This window comes from Leucoraja erinacea, chromosome 3 (genome assembly GCF_028641065.1).
Source record: "Leucoraja erinacea ecotype New England chromosome 3, Leri_hhj_1, whole genome shotgun sequence".
Taxonomy (NCBI): domain Eukaryota; kingdom Metazoa; phylum Chordata; class Chondrichthyes; order Rajiformes; family Rajidae; genus Leucoraja; species Leucoraja erinaceus.
The window spans coordinates 22,186,337-22,204,080 of NC_073379.1; the positions used below are offsets into that span (position 1 = coordinate 22,186,337).

The following is a 17,744-nucleotide window of genomic DNA, read 5'->3' on the forward strand; positions in this document are numbered from 1 at the left end:
GGTGGTCAGGTGGGTATACCCAGAAATCCATAATGAGTCCTGAAGTTCCTGGTCTACTCTGTTTCACCAGCTCCTGAATGGTGAATGTATTTGGTCTGATGTTACGACCATATTGTCCAGTCTGAATAGGTAAAAGGACTGGACCCTTATGCTGAGACTAAGGCATCAGCATGGCCGTATACAGGGTAGCTGTTTTCAGTGTAAGGGATCTGGCTGGTGGCCATCCCTTAGGTATGTCAGGACAACGCTGACATCCCAGATCTTGGTATATCTAGGTCTAGGGGTTTTTGAATAGAAGGTACGTCTCATTAATTTGGCCACCAGTGGATGAGACCCTATGGCCTGTTTCCCTTGGTACCTGTCTTAGAAAGACTGGCAGTGCACTTTTGATTTGATAGTGCTATAGTTCAGACCTTCATCGTGGTGAAGGCTGGCCAGGAACTCCGGTACATAGATATGGTGGTTGATTAGTAGATAGTCTCTGTTCTCGAGCAGTATGTTTCCCATTTTCTTATACTGGAGAGATATTGTTTCTTGGTGGAAGTCGGTGAGATGCTGTCATTGTATCTATGGTCCTATTTGACAATCCCAGGTCCATCAAAAAGTCATTTTGGAATCTGCAACCCAGTAGGCTTATTCTGCCACGGCATGGGTGACTTTCGCCTGATACAGGGTGGATCAGTAGATCTGGTCCACTGGGAATGGTCATGGGTTTCAATAACCCTGTCAAGGAGAACTGGGTAGGCCAGTCGGGTACTATCAAAAAGTCCGAAGCAAAGTTCATCTGTATTTTGCGTAGTACCTGACTGATGAGGCAGAAAAGGGGGAAAAAACATAGAGATTAGTTCCCCCCCAGTTCAGCGAGAATGTATCCATCGCCGCTGCCTCAAGGTCTGGTTCCCAAGCGACATACATCAGTACGTGGTGATTCAGTCGGGATGCAAAGAAATCGATATCTGGTGTTCCATATTGCTTTGTAATTTCAGCAAATACTTTGGGGTTTAACATGCCTGCTACAGTATTTCGCTTACCTGCTCGGTAAGTTGCTGATAGCCAAATATGTGTGTCGACACACCATTACCAGATTGTGTTGATCAAATTGTCACATAATATTTATTTTATCCCGCCCATATGGTTAGTATAGGCCACCACTGTGGTATTGTCAAATTGTAAACGAACATGCAAAGTGGTGCACTTTTGAACAATATGCTTTTAACACATAGAGCGCACCCAACATTTCCAACTAGGTTTTATGTCCAGTGTCTGTAGTAGTGATGATTCTAGATTAGTCCATCTACCACCTGTTCTGGATATGGGTTATTGATAAATGATGGGACAGGAATTATTCCAAATGTTCTCTTTCCATTATTATAGGCCTGAAAATAGGCAATTTCCTGGTTCAGTCAAAGTGACCTGTATGTTGTTTAAAACGCTAGCACCTTTGCTCTAATGCAAAGGTCTAAGTTAAGTAGCTGGTAATGCTGCTACTGATTTCCCAATTACTCTTGCCACTTTGTCGAATGGTTGGTTGATAGTTAACCATTGATTTGTTACAGGTTTGTGCCAATTCTGCTGACTTTTCTTTTGGCAACGTTATAGACATGTCGACTGAGTTAATTGAATTCCAGATAGTTCATAGTTGTGGATGGTGTCAACGTAGATTTATCTGGATGGATGACAAAGCCCAAGGTTCAATAAGTTTTTAGTAGCTAATGCTGCTGAATTAGCTAATTCCATGGTTTTGTCTATTGTTAAATATCATCGAGATATGCCATGACAATATGTTTCCTTAATAGTGTCAGCGCTGGTTTGAATATCTTGGAAAACAGTTTTGGCTCATTTTAGCCTATTAGCCAATATTTTGTACTGCCATAGTTACCCCATCCAGGTAATTTTTTAGGTATCTCCAATGATCTTTATGAATGGGTACTGAATAGTATGCATCTTTTAAGTTGAAGCCTGCCATAAAGTATCCTTAGAAAATCCATTGTCTGGCAGTTACAAATGTTTTCCATTAAAGTGTGTATACCTGACAAAAGTATTCAATGTGGTTTAGTCAATGATGGTGCGACATTCACCATCTTTTTTGGTTATAGTAAATTTGATACGAATTCCAAAGGTTCATATTTTGATTTCTCTATGACACCTTTGTATGTAACTTCTCCAGTTCAGCTTGTCCCTCATGTTTTCTTTTTAGTCAGAGGGTAAACCCCTTTGGGGTGCATGCTGAACTGGTGGCAAGTTTTTCTTGAATTCAATTTTTATCCTTGAATACTTTTTGGTATATAACTACCAAGTGTGATAGTTCTTCATGCTTCCAAAACCAGGTGTAGTTTCTCCCCTGTTTGCACAATTCCCCCACCTTTTATGTGATGGTAGGAACCAGACCCACCTACCTCCATTGTTGTTTGGTGGTGTGTTCATTTCTTCGGTTTCTTGTTCCTTGTCTGTCGGGGTGGTGTTGTTGGGGGGTGGCGCATTTTCCATGGGGCCCGCTCTGGGCCCTGTCCCGAAAGACTTGCGGGGATGGTATGCGGGCCCCGAGCTTTCACCAGTACCATGAAGTAGACGCTTACTGGTGGTTGGGTAGAGGTACTGCCGTCTGGGTTTGCGTGGTTTGCTCGTTCCAGGTCCTGCCCTCATGAGGCCAAATGCCTTGGAATCTTCGTCCAGATTTTAGACTTGATTTGGTAATTCTTTGCTGTGGTTTGTGCTGAGGATCTGTGGTTCTGTGACGGGCATTCTACACAGTCCTGCGAATTCTTTGAGGTTGAGGGCAGGTCTATGACCTCCTTCCGGAGGTTGTTAATCACATACTGTGTTGCACAGTAGAGCCAGGGTGTTTTGGCATGTCAACCCTTTCCATGGAATGAGCATATGAAGTGATAGCCGACGTCAGGGATATCAACATTTTTGCAATTTTAAGTTTTTGGGTTTAAATACCCTGCTCAATGTACCCCCAGTAATGGCAGGCACATTGAGCAAATGCAATTTTTGGGGAGGCGTGATAAAGTCTACCTGTCTTGGAGAGGTTTAAAGGACAGGTAGTAAGCTGGCCGCCAGTTTAGGCTGTAACGGCCGTCCCGTTCGTGGTGTTGCCATGTAGCGGTTCACCACACCCAGCAGCTCTTCCTGATCCTGTACCTCAAGCATACTCCCGATTTTCTTCAGCCAGTGACCCCTCTTCTTGACCAGCGCAGTCCTGGTCATCAACACTCCCCTCTGTTGAGGGAGATGCGATGGCCAGTGCTGTTAGTGCACTGGAGCGGAAGTGTTTGTGCTCCCTTGGCGAGCTTGCCCCATCTCCCGGAGCATGTCTTGCTGGAGCTTTTGCTCCATGAACCTTTCCATAAGGCTTGAAACGGTCACCTTTAGCCGCTCTCGGGCGGTGAGTTTACCGTGCCGGGCTCTTCTAAGTGAACCGGCCGGTCCGACTTCCGTTGTGCCTTTCATCCAGCCCACTGCGGTTGGTCGCCAACGTTCCCTTTTGAGCTATGCTAGCGGCGCTGGGTTCGGCTCGGAATGCTGTTGGTGACTGTGGATCGCAGCGTTGTGCGGTCCAGGTGCCGCCAGTCGCTCCCCACCGCTGGAACCCTCCTGGTCCATTGCAGCCCGACGGGAATGATCTTCCTTGGTGTTTTCCCTGTTCCCTTCCTGTTTAAAATAAAACAGAACAGGGTTTTGAAAACACCATGTCCACAGAGTAAGATTTGCTTACCTGAAGGTCCGTTTTCAAATTGTTGTGGGAGAGCTCGTACTCCCGTCCATCGCTGTGCACTGCGTGAGACGCTATGTCGCGCATGCATGCTGGACGGGGTCTTCACGTAGTCACTTACGTGACTCCGAAGTAAAATAATCAGAATTTTGTCCGAGCCAGGTTTAATAGCCTGATGGCTGTGGGGAAGTAGCTATTCCTGAACCTGGTTGTTGCCGTCTTCAGGCTCCTGTACCTTCTACCTGAAGGTAGCAGGGAGATGAGTGTGTGGCCAGGATGGTGTGGGTCTTTGATGATACTGTTAGCCTTTTTGAAGCAGCGATAAATCTCCTTGAAGGAAGGAAGGTCAGAGCCGATGGTGGACTGGGCAGTGTTTACTAATTTTTGTAGTCTTTTCCTCTCCAGGGCGCTCAAATTGCCTAACCAAGCCACGATGCAACCGGTCAGCATGCTCTCTACTGTGCACCTGTAGAAGTTAGAGAGAGTCTTCCTTGACAAACTGACTCTCCGTAATCTTCTCAAGAAGTAGAGGCGCTGATGAGCTTTCTTGATAATTGCATTAGTGTTCTCGGACTAGGAAATATCTTCAGAGATGTGCACGTCCAGGAATTTGAAGCTCTTGTCCCTTTCAACCATCGACCCGTTGATTTAAATGGGGCTGTGGGTTCCCCTCCTACTCCTTCCAAAGTCCACAATCAGTTCTTTGGTTTTGCTGGTGTTGAGGGCCAGGTTATTGCGCTGGCACCATATGGACAGTTGCTCCATCTCTCTTCTATACTCTGACATCCCCATCAGTGATACGTCCCACAACAGTGGTGTCGTCAGCGAACTTGATGATGGAGTTCACACTGTGACTGGCTATGCAGTCATGAGTATAAAGTGTGTAACGCAGGGGGCTGAGCACGCAGCCTTGTGGTGCTCCTGTGATTGTTATCGAGGCTGACACATTTCCACCAATACGAACAGACTGTGGTCTGTGAGTGAGGAAGTCGAGGATCCAATTGCAGAGGGATGCGCAGAGACCTAGTTCTGCGAGTTTGGTAACCAGCTTGGAGGGGATGATTGTGTTAAATGCCAAGTTGTAATCGATGAATAACAGCCTGACATATGAGTTTTTGTTGTCCAAGTGGTCCAGAGCAGAGTGGAGGGCCAGCGAGATCGTATCCACTGTTGATCTGTTGTGGCGGTAAGCGAACTGCAGTGGGTCCAGGTTTTTGTCGAGGTAGGAGTTTATTTGCTCCATGATCAACCTCTCAAAGCACTTCATCACCACCAGCGTTAGTGCCACTGGTCGATAGTCATTGAGGCACGTCACCTTACTCTTCTTGGGCACTGGTATAATTGATGCCCTTTTAAAGCAGGTGGGGAGCTCAGACCTCAGAAGTGAGAGATTGAAAATGTCCGTAAAAACTCCAGCCAGTTGGTCCGCACAGGTTTTTAGAACACGACCGGGTATACCATCAGGTCCAGGTGCTTTTCGGAGGTTCACCTCTCTGAAGGATTTCCTGACGTCGGCCTCTGTGACTGAGACTGAAATGCCATTACAGCGAATGGGGGATTGGGAAGGCACATCAGTATTCTCCATATCAAAGCGTGCGTAAAACGCTTTGAGCTCGCCAGGGAGTGATGTTTCGCCGACATTCGAGCTGCCTCCTGATTTCGCCTTGTAGGAAGTGATAACATTCAGGCCCCGCAATAGCTGCCGAACATCTGTCTCTTCCTCCAGTTTGGAGCAGAAGTCCCTTTTGGCCTTTTTGATGGCCTTACTAAGGTCGTATCTGGACTTCATGTAGGCCACTGTATCATCGGAATTGAATGCCCTGTGTCTGGACTTCAGAAGTGTGGATCTCAAAGTTCATCCAAGGTTTCTGATTGGGAAACACTCGGAATGTTTTTGTAGGGATGCAGTCCTCCACACATTTCTTTACGAAGTCTATAACGACTGTGGCGTATTCGTTCAAGTCCGTTGCCGAGTCCTTGAACATTTGCCCAGTCTACAGACTCCAAACTGTTCTGGAGTTGTTCTTCTGCCTCCCCCCCCCCCCCCCCCCCCCGACCAGCTCTGTACAGTCCTCATCTCTGGGGGTGCGCTCTTCAATTGCTGCCTGTAGGCAGGAAGAAGCAGCACCGTGGTATGGTCGGATTTACCAAAGTGAGGGTGAGGGATAGAACGATAGGCATTCTTAGTGGTGGTGTAGCAGTGGTCGAGGGTGTTAGGTCCTCTGGTGCAGCAGGAGACATGTTTGTGGAAGTTAGGGAGTGATTTCTTTAGGTTTGACTTATTGAAGTCCCCAGCAATGGTGGTAAATGCCTCGGGGTAAGACGTCTGGTGTTTGTTGACCATGGCGTGCAGCTCCTCCAGTGCCAGACGGACGTCTGCCTGGGGTGGGATGTAGACCTCGTTCAGGATAACGCAGGTGAATTCCCTTGAGAGGTAGAAGGGACGGCACTTCACCGCCAGGTGTTCGAGGTGTGGAGAGCAGGAGTTGGACAGGACTGCCACATCTGAGCACCACGCAGAGTTGACCATGAGGCAGACGCCCCTCCTCTCCCTTTCCCAGATGCCAGTGTACGGTCCATATGGTGGATGGAGAACCCTTCAGGCTGGACCGCTGAGTCTGGGGAGCTGGGGGTGAGCCATGTCTCTCTGAAACAGAACACAGAGCATTCCCTCAGCTCCCTTTGATAAAGCAGCCTTGCCCTTAAGTCCTCCGCTTTATTTTCAAGGGACTGTACGTTGGCCGGTAGGATAGTAGGGAGAGGGGGCTGAAGTCCCCTGTGCTTCATTCTGACCTGAAGTTCTGCCCTTCCGGACACAATGGAGGCTTCCTCTTTGTTTCCAGGTACTGTGTTTACTGTGCCTGCTGGTTCTGCGGACCTGGGCTGGAACGTTGATATCCCTTTGAGCCTGTTGTGGAGGCCACAGTACTTCAGTGCTGCTACCTGAGGCACCAACGCCTGGCACGGCATGTCAGTGGTCACTACAACCAAATTCTCTGGTAGTGTGAAGGGATGAGAGAGGAGAGAATGCAGTGGATTGCGAGACGACTTGTAATGCCTCTGAGATTCCGCCTGCACTCCCTTCTCCAAGTGTGAATATCTTCCCCTCAGCCAAATACAGTGCTGTTGCAGAGCAAAGCTGTCAGCTCAGATGGGAGTGAAGCAGCATCATGATCTTTGCTGCCCATTAAATGAGATGAGTACATGTTATACTTTGTCTATTCTTGCTGTTTTCCTTTGCACAGCACATTAGCTGAGCCAGTGGCTGTTGCTTGCCCACTGTTTATTTTACAGTACTCAATATAATTTATGCGCCTGTTCCTGTGCTGTACTGTACAATACTGTACTGTTCTATGAGGGGCAAAACTCAAACTGCTGGATGAAAGCTCAGCGGGTCAGGCAGCATCTGTGGAGGGAACAGATAGACGATTTTCGGGTTATCTTCAAACTGAGAGCCGTCAGGGGGAGAAGGTTGGAACAGTGAAGTGGGGGCAGGACAAAGCCTGGCAAGTGATAGGTGGATACAGGTGAGGGGGATGATTAGCAGGTGGGTAGACTAAGTGACGAAGGCAGGTGGTGAAAAGGAGACAAATGGGTGGTCGCATAAGGAGAGAAGTGGAAGAGTGGAGACATGGTTATGAGAGGAAGGAGACAGTTGGGAGGGGGAGATAAAAAGGAAAATGGGGGAAAGGAAATTTGGAAGATAAGGATATAAAAAAACAATGCAATTCAAACATTGGCGGCACCATCTCATTTTTCTCCTTACACAATTAAAAATAAAGATCTAATGCCCATTCTCTGCCTTGATAAGTTCATACTGGCTGAGGCTGTGTTTTTCTTTCACTGACTTGGTGCGTTTGAGACAGATTGTAAATCACCAGAAGCCTTTAGCGCAGGTCCTGTGGTGAGCCATCCTTGGGAATATCTCCCACCTACTCCCACTGCCTTCTTCCAGCAGGTAGTGGGAACATCACATCTTCACGGCAGCCCGCACAAGTGTACCGTGTGACCACACGGACAAGATCTCTGGGTCACACCCAGCCGGGTCACTGCTGGAGGTGCTTCAGATCAACCTGGCATCACCCTCTCTGCACAGAGTGGCGAGGAGAGGAGATTATCTGGCATTAGGCAGGACCGGTTAGTCACAAATTTCAAAGCGTTCTCACTGCCTCTGCTGTTAGTGCTGAGTCTGGTCGTTAGATGCACAATTTCATCAGTCTTACACCAAGTGATGGTGCCAACAACAGGGATGGAATTAAATTACAACTCCCCGAATGCTTTGTTTGGATTAAAAATGGAGCAACCTACTGCAATCGCACTGCGGTTTTCCCTTTCAAAGAAAGAAATCAGACTTGCATTTCTACAGCTTCATGAGATCGGGGTTTTAACAGCCAATGACGTATTTCCAAAGTGCACTCATTATGGTGGAAAACGCAGATCTAATTTGGACGCAGCAAGCTCCTGTGGTTATATACAACAATTACATAATAATCAGGTGTTTGGTCGTTAGTTGAGAAGTTAGAGTGATATTCAAGGATGAAGTAGCACATCATAACATTGTAATAGGGGGAGGATTGTCAGAAATGCAATTCAGGAAAAGAGTCTTCCCTGCTGTTATCAGCAAGGATGTCTGAAGAAGGGTCTAGATCCAAAACGTCACCCATTCCTTCCCTGTCTGTCCCACTGATTCACTCCAGCATTTTGTGTCTATCTAAGGATATAATGCCAATCTCCCAACCTACCTCATTGCAGACCCTGCACTTTATTTTATCTGCACTTTTGCTGTAACTGTAAGTCAAGTCAAGTCAAGTCAAGTCAAGTTTATTTGTCACATACACATACGAGATGTGCAGTGAAATGAAAGTGGCAATGCTCGCGGATTTTTGTGCAAAAGACAAACAACAAAACAACCAAACAAATTATAAACACAATCATAACACACATATTCTTTTACATAATAAATAATGGAAGGAAAAACGTTCAGTAGAGTTAGGCGTTTACAGTCCGAATTGCCTCTGGGAAGAAACTCCTTCTCAACCTCTCCTTTCTCACCGCATGGCAACGGAGGCGTTTGCCTGACCGTAGCAGCTGGAACAGTCCGTTGCAGGGGTGGAAGGGGTCTCCCATGATTTTATTTGCTCTGGAGTTGCACCTCCTGTTGTATAGTTCCTGCAGGGGGGCGAGTGAAGTTCACATAGTGCGTTCGGCCGAACGCACTACTCTCTGCAGAGCCTTCTTGTCCTTGGCAGAGCAATTCCCAAACCAGATGGTAATGTTCCCGGACAAGATGCTTTCCATCGCCGCTGCGTAGAAGCACTGGAGGATCCTCAGAGACACTCTGAATTTCCTCAATTGCCTGAGGTGGTAAAGGCGCTGCCTTGCCTTACTCACGAGTGCTGAGGCGTGTGATGCCCATGTCATATCCTCGGAGATGTGGACTCCCAGATATTTAAAACAGTTCACCCTATCCACAGGATCCCCATTTATCCTCAATGGAGTGTTCGAACACTGTAACCCTGCTCTCTTTGCACTACCTGTTACATTGTGTATGGTTTAATTGGACTCACACATGAGTAGTTTTTTTTACCGTATTTCGATACATGTAACAATAATGAACCAATTTCAATGTTTTGAATTTCATTACAACAGTGGGAATAAAGCAGATACACAGATACAGCCCAGTTGTTCTGTGTAGACACAAGGAACTGCAGATGCTGGTTAACAAACAAAGATACAGAGTGTTGGAGTAACTCAGCGGGTCAGGCAGCATTTCTGGAAGATGTGGATAGGCGACGTTTCGGATTAGAACCCTCTGAAGATCCCGACCCGAAACGTCGCCTATCTATGTCTTGCAGAGTAACTGCCTCATTTGCTGAGTTACTCCAGTACCTTATGTCTCTAGTTGTTCTTTGTAGTTGCTCCCTACCTTGCTGTGAGAGAGGAGGAGGAAGCAATGCTCATGAAAATCTTAATCATTGCCATCTTACAAATATCAGCTGCAGAACCTGCATAAGCAACGACACATGGAAAACAGTATTAGTGCACAAATCCACAACCACACAGCCAATCATACTGTCCCAGGTTATTGCCACTACTGCAGAATAACAGGTTCAAATCACAACTGCCCATAGAATTTTTCCCAGGGGAGGGATTCAAGAACTAGAGGGTATGGGTTTAAGGTGAGAGGAACCTGAGGGACAACATTTACACACAGATGGTAATAAAAATGAACTGCAGATGTTTTTTTATACGAAAGATAGACACAAAATCCTTTAATAACCAGCGGGTCAGGCAGAATCTTTGGAGAAAATATATAGGTAATGTTTCAGTTTAGGACCCTTTGAAGAAAAGTCCTAACCCGAAACGTCACCAATCCATTTTCTCCAGAGGTGCTGCCTGACCTGTTGAGTTATGGGCTTGTCCCACAGGCGATTTTTTCGGCGACTGTCATAGTCGTCGCAGGTCGCCGAAAAACCGGCGACTGGACCCCCCGTACGACAATGTCTACAACCACCTACCTCCTAGTCGATGTCAAGCTATGGCAAGCTACTGACAACTGGCGACCATTCGGACGTCCACCTACGACAATCTACGCCCACCCGTGACAAGCTACGACAAGGTAAGACAATTCAGTTGCCGGTACCTGTCGCTGGTTGACATAGGTTGACGTAGGTAGTCGCCAATGGAATTCACCGAAGTCGGCACCGGCGACAACCTACGTCATCCTGGCAACAACCTACCATAGCACCTACATCAGGAGAAGTCAAGATTCGCTCATATGCACCAAACCCAATGTCGCCAAAAAAATTCCAACATGTTGAAAATTTTGCGGCGACCAGAAAGATGCAACAACTCTTTGCACGACTGAGGGGACTACTCACGACCCATACAGGCGATCACCGGCGAACATGTGGCTACAGCCAAGTCGCCTGTAGTCGCCTAAAATATCGCCTAAGTGGGACAGGCCCATTACTCCAGTATTTTGTGTCTATCTTACATGGGTTTATGGAACAAGCTGCCAGATGTCGTGGTTGAGCCGATAACAACATTTAAAAGATATTTGGGCAGGTACGTAGGTGGGAAAGATATGGACGGATATGGGTCAATCTAGGTAAATGGGACCAGCTTAGATGGTGCCTCTTGGTTGGTATGAACGGGTTGGGCTGAAGGGCCTGGTTCCTGGTTCATATGCTGTATGACTCCATGACTCTGTTGGACAAACTACTCAACACTCCCAGGCTGTAAGGTTTCTTATATGATTACAGCTCAAGATAGAATGCGGAATATAGAAAACTACAGCACAGGACCAGGCCTTTTGGCCCACGATGTCTGTACCGTACATGATGCCGTGTGAAACTAATCTCATCAGCCTGCACATGATCCATTTCTCTCCATTGCCTGTACTTCCATGTGCCTATCTAAAAGCTCTTAAGCACCACTGTCATATTTGCCTCCACCCCTGGCAATGTATTCCAGGGACCCACCACTCTCTGTGTAAAAAAACTTGCCCCTGCACATCTCCTATATACTTTGCCCTTCTCACCTTTAAAGCAATGCGCTCCTGTACCCATTCCAAAAAAAAGACACAAAATGCTGGAGTTCCTTACTTGGATCTACGTTGACATTTCCACCCTGGGGAATAAAGGTTCTGACAATCTCCCCTTTCTGTGCCTCTCATAATGATATATACTTTTATCAGGTCTCCCTCCCCTCAGCCTCTGACGAGCAGAGAAAACAATCCAAGTTTGTCTAACCTCTCCTTATGGCTTATACCTTCTAATCCAGGTCGGTAGACTGCTAGACCGAGCAGAATTTATTCTTCTTACCTTGAACTACAAAGTTGACGGCCTGTCTCTCTGCTTGATTTCGGGCACTGTAGTCTTGTGAGTTGATGAGAAGGAACGATCTCTTGCGCCCCATAATTGAAACAACGTGACCTAATAGAACAGGAGGACACATGTCATCTCCATTACACTGCAGATCTTTAAAATGAATAATTCTCCACGGACCCTGTCTATGATAATCAGCTGGCCCTTAAGAAATCTCACCGGGATATGATGGGCCTGGTGTTCTAATGTACATCTAAATAGTTCTGTGAACGTTTCTAAGGATAACAAATGCCAGAGGGCCTTAAGAGGCAGCAGACATCATTACACTGAAACTGTACCTGCAGGTGCATTTCCAGAGTCCAGAGTGTTTTATTGTCGTATATCCCAAAAAGGAACAATGAAATTCTTACTCAAAGAGCTGTGGTCTATAGGTGACAGAGTGGCACAGCGAGTGGAGCTGCTGCATCACGGCCTCCTGAGACCCGGGTTCAATCCCGACCTCTGCCGCTGACTGTATGGAGTTTGCACGTTCTCCCACCTGCTCCGGTGTTCTTCCATATCCCAAAGATGTAAGAGTTGGTAGGTTAATAGGCCGCTGTAATTGACCCCTTGTAAGAGGGTGAGTGGGAGAATCCTGGGGGTATTGAGGGGAATGTGAGGAGAATAAAATGAGATTAGAGCGTAAAAATGGATGGCTGGATGATGGGCCGAAGGGCCGGCTTCTGTGGTGTCTGACACTCTGACTCAGAACAAGAAAAGAGGAAGAGAGCAAGGTAGGAAGAGAACAGAAATGAGGAGGGAGAGAGAGAAACAGAGAGAGAGAGAAAAGGAGAGAGAAAGAGAATTATAGCAAGAAAAGGAAGGAAGCAGTAGAACACAAAGTGCTGGAGTAATTCAGAGGGTCAGGAGAGCAGCATCTTTAGGGGACATAGATACATGACTTTTCGAGTCAGGACCCTTCAAGAGATGTTACCTGATCCCCTGAGCTACTCCAACGCTTTGTGTTCTATGCAAAATTCAAGTTCCTTGTGTCTCCAAGGAAGGAAGCTATATTGATGCCCTGAAAGTTCATGGGAATGTGGGGAGAATAGATTACAGGGAAAATTTGTGGGAAATGGGATTGCCCTTTTGACCAGCATAGACTTGACACACCGAAAAGGCATCCTTGTATGTCTTAAGGAAGTACGGCACGGTTTGGACTGGGATGATGGAGTTAAAACTGGGTAGCTCTTTTTCAATAGGCATAATAGGTTGTTTGACCTCCTCTGGGTGTACTTCTTCTATGCTTCCAATATAAAATGTTGAAACACTTGAACTGCAGGCTACAGATGAACTGGCTCCTTAGCAACGAGTCGACAAAAAGGCTTTCTCACAGACTGGAGACCAGCTTCACAAAAGATTATCTTTGCATTTCCCAGTAAGAACCAAATTATTGACAATTTGGGAAATATTCATCTCAGATCTCTGAGGAGGAAATATGCTTTTCACATCATTTAGCTCACTTCAGAGAGAATTTGTAATATAAATTTACAGTAGCAACTTCTCTCTGAAGTTGAGAACTAAAAAAACAATCTGGGGCCGCAGAGGGAGTTAAATGGAGACCACACAGCCTCGAGAAAGCAGCCAACATAATCAAGGAGTACAACACAAAGTGCTGGAGTAACTCAGCAGGTCAGGCAGCATCTGTGGAGAGAATGGACAAACTGCTCTTCGGATTGGAGGCTTTCTTCAGAATGATTCAATGATTCTTCGATTATTGTCATTATGGTTGTATCTTGGTTGAGGATCTGGATCATTGTCATTGATATCAAAGCTTGCATTAGGATCATAATTTGCAGCCAAATCTGGGTCTGAAGAAGGGCCCCAACACAATATGTCATCTATCCATTCCCTCCACAGATGCTGCCTTGACTCACTGAGTTAGTCCTGCACTTTGTGTTCTGCTGAAGATTCTAGCATCTGCAGTTACTTGTGTCAACCTCTCACACCCTGCCATTCCATCATCTCACCTTGTGTTTGCTAGTTTCTAGCTTATGATTTATGGATCTGCAAGTTTTTTTTAATTTGGGAATGTATACCGATATGATGTGAATTTTTGACAACACTTGGAATCGAGTTACTCAAATGACCAAATACACCGTTTTATTCAGCTTCGCATGATTCTCACATTCTCCCACCAGGTCCCCAATTCCTCCCCTGCTGCCTGTGATCCAAGTCACTCTCCCTTCCGTTAGACAGAGTCCAGTGTTGAAACTTATCAAGGGCCACGATGTCCATGCCGAACATGATTCCAAGTTAAACTAATCCCGTCTGCCTGCACGTGATCCATATCCCTCTGTTCCCTGCATATCCACGTGCCTATCTAAAAACCTCATAAAAGTCACTGCCATACCTGTTTCCGCCACCCCCTTGGAAGTGCGGTCCAGGCACTCATCATTGCTATAGTCATAGACCACGGAAACAGGCCCTTCAGCCCAACTCGTCCATGCCAAGCAAGATTCCCCATCTAAGCTAGTTTCATTTGGCTGCATTTAGCCCATATCCCTCTAAACCTTTCCTATCCTTGTACCTGTCCAAGTGTCTTTTAAATACTGTTATAGTATCTGCCTCAACTACCTCCTCCAGCAGCTCGTTCCATATGCACACCACCCATTATCTGTTGCACTCATGTACGGCACGATAAATAAAAAACCCAATATAGTGCAAAAACAAAAAAACAAATTCCCCAGTATACCCAGGCAGTGCGTATTTCTGAGTTTAGGTGAAAGACCTGGATAAAGTAGATGTGGAGAGGATGTTTCCACTAGGGGGAAAGTCTAGGACCAAAGGCCATAGCTTCGTAATAAAAGGACATGCCTTTAGAAAGGAGATGAGGAGTAATTTCTTCAGTCAGGGGGTGGTGAATCTGTGGAATTCATTGCACTACATCCTGTGGAGGCCAAGTCATTGCATATTTTTAAGGCAGAGATTGACAGATTCTTGATTAATAAGTGTGTCAACGGTTATGGGGAGAAGGCAGGAGAATAGAGTTGAGTGGGAAAGATAATCAGCCATGATTGAATGGCGGAGTAGACTTGATGGACTACTATAACATGAACTTTTGTTGCAGTTCGAAGTGTTGAAAAGCCTGATAGATGTTGGGAAGAAGCTGTTCTGGACACATTACAGTTTTCAGACTCCTATACCTTCTTCCTGATGACAGGCAGAACAAAATGTTTCACTGTCTCCCAGTACACGTGACAATAAATAAGCAATACCTAAACTTTCACCCAGCCACTGTTTGAACTCAGGTCTCAGGAAGATAATACCAGTAGATCCTTCATCAGAGTGAGAGGGTTACCCACAACCATAAACTGAGTTTAGAAATCACAAGAACACAAGAGAATTGGAGCAGGTTCAGGGCCCTAAAGCCAAAGATGTGGGTGGTGGTAGGTTAAATGGCCTCTATAAATTGTGCAGGGAGTGGATGCAAGCCGGGATACCAGAGAACCAGTGTGAAAGGGTAATCGATGGTCAGTGTGAACTTGGAGGGCTGAAGGGCCTGTTCCCATGCTGTATCTCTAAAACTAAACCAAAAACTAAACACATCTTACAGCCATTGAAACAGGCACTTTGGCCCACCTTGTCCATGCCAAAGAACTTGGCATTGTAGCCATTTGGCCCAAATCCCTCAAAACCCTTCCTATCCATATATATAAATGTATAGAGTCTAATGATCTGAACTCCATGACCCCCAGGGGCAGAGGATTCCAGAGAGTTACTACCCTGTGACAGAAGACATTTCTGCGCAACAGGTTTTAATTGACCAACCCCTCAGCTTGTAGCTATGACCCTTTGTTTGTGACTCTCCCACAATTGAAATCATTTCAGTTTACCCTGTCAAGCCCCTTAGGACCTGAGGTCAGAAGAAAGGGCGACACAGTGGCGCAGCAGTAGAGTTGCAGCCTTACAGCACTGGAGACCCAGGGTCGATCCTGACTACAGGTGCTGTCTGTACGGAGTTTGTATATTCTCGCTGTGAACTCGTGAATTTCCTCCGGGTTCCTCCCACACACCAAAGACGTGCAGGTTTGTAGGTTAATTGGCTTTGGGGAAAATTGTAAATTGTCCCTAGCATGTAGGATAGTGCTAGTGTACGAGTTGATCGCTGGTCGGCTCGGACTCAGTGGGCCAAAGGGCCTGTTTCCGCGCTGTATCTTTAAAGTCTAAAGTTTAAATGATCCCAACCCAGAACGTCGCCTATCCATGTGCTCCAGAGATGCTGCCTGACCCAATGAGTTACTTCAGCACTTTATGGTCCACGCAAGATTCCATCATCTGCAGTTCTTTGGTTATCCCTTAGGATCTACATGTTTAGATAAGGACACTCCTCATTCTTCTAAACTCCAAAGAACAGACTCACACTGTCCAGCTTCTCTTGAATGGTCAGTAAAAATTCCATGGTAGTTTGCTTAGGAGCAGAATATTGGTACTGCCAGTTACCCCTGGGTTTTGTTGGAACTGGTTCTATGAAAAACTACTTCCTTTAAGCAGTGACCATCAATGATTGACACTAATTCTAGATATCTACTGTGGGAAAAAGCTTCACTACCAAAAGCTTGGCAAACACCAAAAGACATTTTCCTTTAATTGTTAAGGAAGGACTCGGGTCATAATTGAATTTTTTTGTTGAATGAACTCTTTTGTTTTACAAAAGACGTAACCTTTTGGAAACTTGGAGTTCTCAGCAGTTAAGCCGTTTTGTAATGGAATGACCGGGTTACATCAAAGACAGGCAGATCTTGCAAGCATTCCAAACTGTCTTTCATTCATACTTGCTCAAAGGCACATCTAAAGTTACTGAGCTCCTCTGGAGCACCCAGTGGCCTTTATTGCATGACCAACAATGATTCTCTTCAGTTGCTTCTTTCTCAGGCAGGCAGGTATCTCAGCAGCTATTTGAGAACATTTGCCCTGTGAGCTGCCGAACAAGTTCTTTAATTGGAATGTGTTTCGAATAACAATCATCATGAAACACAAGCCTGATTGTGCTGTTGCAACTAAGGTCAACAGTTTTCTTGCCAAAATACTCCTGGATACACGATGCTGCCAACTTTCCTGTTTGATTTTTTTGTTTGCCGTTTACACAATGCAGTCCTGGTACCAGGGGAGAAGAGAGAACAGACGCAATAAACTGCAGATGCTGGTATCCTGGAACACAAGAAACTGGTGATGCTGGAATCTTAAGACACAAGGAATTACAGATGTTGGAATTTTGAGACAAGAAACTGCAGATGTTGGAATTGTGAGACACAAGGAACTGCAGATGCTGGAATAATGAGGAAAGAGAGTATCTGTCCATTGCTATAATGGGTCAACAGTTCTAGTTCTGCTCCCAAGATTGAATGAATTTTAAGCAAAGACAGAGGTGAAGATCTCTCTCATAGCGAATATGAATTTTAAAGGAGATCCAATCAGGAGGAGGGTAGTAATCTAGTAATACCAAAGGTTCCTCCCTACTCACTGAAAAATATTCAAAAAATCTGCTACAACTCTGCAAGACAGGTTCTACCTGCATTTGGAAAGGCACGGACTGATCAAGGATAGTCGCTCAGCATGGCTTTGTGTGTGGGAAATCCGGTATCATGAAATTGATGAGTGGTTTGAAGAGGTGATCAAGAGGCTTGATGAGGGCAAGGTGGTATATGTTGTCTATGTTGGCTTTAGTAAGGACTTTGACAGGGCTTCTTGTGGTCAACTGGGCTGGAAGGTTAGATCACATGGGAATCTGGGGTCAGCTAGCCAATTGGACACAAAATTGACTTGATGTCAGGAGTCAGAGGCTGGTAATGGAGGGTTGTTTTACAGATTGGAGGCATATGACTGGTGATGTGTCACAGCAATTTGTGCTGGGTCCTCTTTGTTTGTCATCAATTCAACAATTTTGATGAGTATGGAGGTGGCAAAGTTAGTACGTTTGCAGACAACACCAAAATTGGTAGTGTCGGGGTTGGCAAACAAGGTTATCTAAGATTACAAAAGGATCTTGAACAACTGATAAAATGTGTTTCAATATGCCATTCAATAACGCCATTCAATATGATCAGGCATGATCATATTGAATGGTGGTGCAGGCTCGAAGGGCCGAATGGCCTACTCCTGCACCTATTTTCTATGTTTCTATGTGTTAAGTTATGGCATTTAACTCAGAGCAATGCAAA

At 45.8% G+C, this 17,744-nt stretch overlaps 1 protein-coding gene across 1 annotated transcript in view; it reads right to left on the bottom strand.

Moving 5' to 3' along the window:
- Positions 1–16,535, bottom strand: part of LOC129695369 (DNA polymerase nu-like) — a 29,497-nt gene extending 12,962 nt beyond the window's left edge. Inside the window, exons 1-2 of the mRNA XM_055632258.1 lie at positions 11,542–16,535; positions 9,642–9,720 (exon numbers count right to left, since the gene is read on the bottom strand). Coding sequence (XP_055488233.1) covers positions 9,642–9,720; positions 11,542–11,674 — 212 coding nt within the window. The 5' untranslated portion in view covers positions 11,675–16,535. The remainder of the gene's footprint in view (positions 1–9,641; positions 9,721–11,541) is intronic.
- Positions 16,536–17,744: the final 1,209 nt, after the last annotated feature.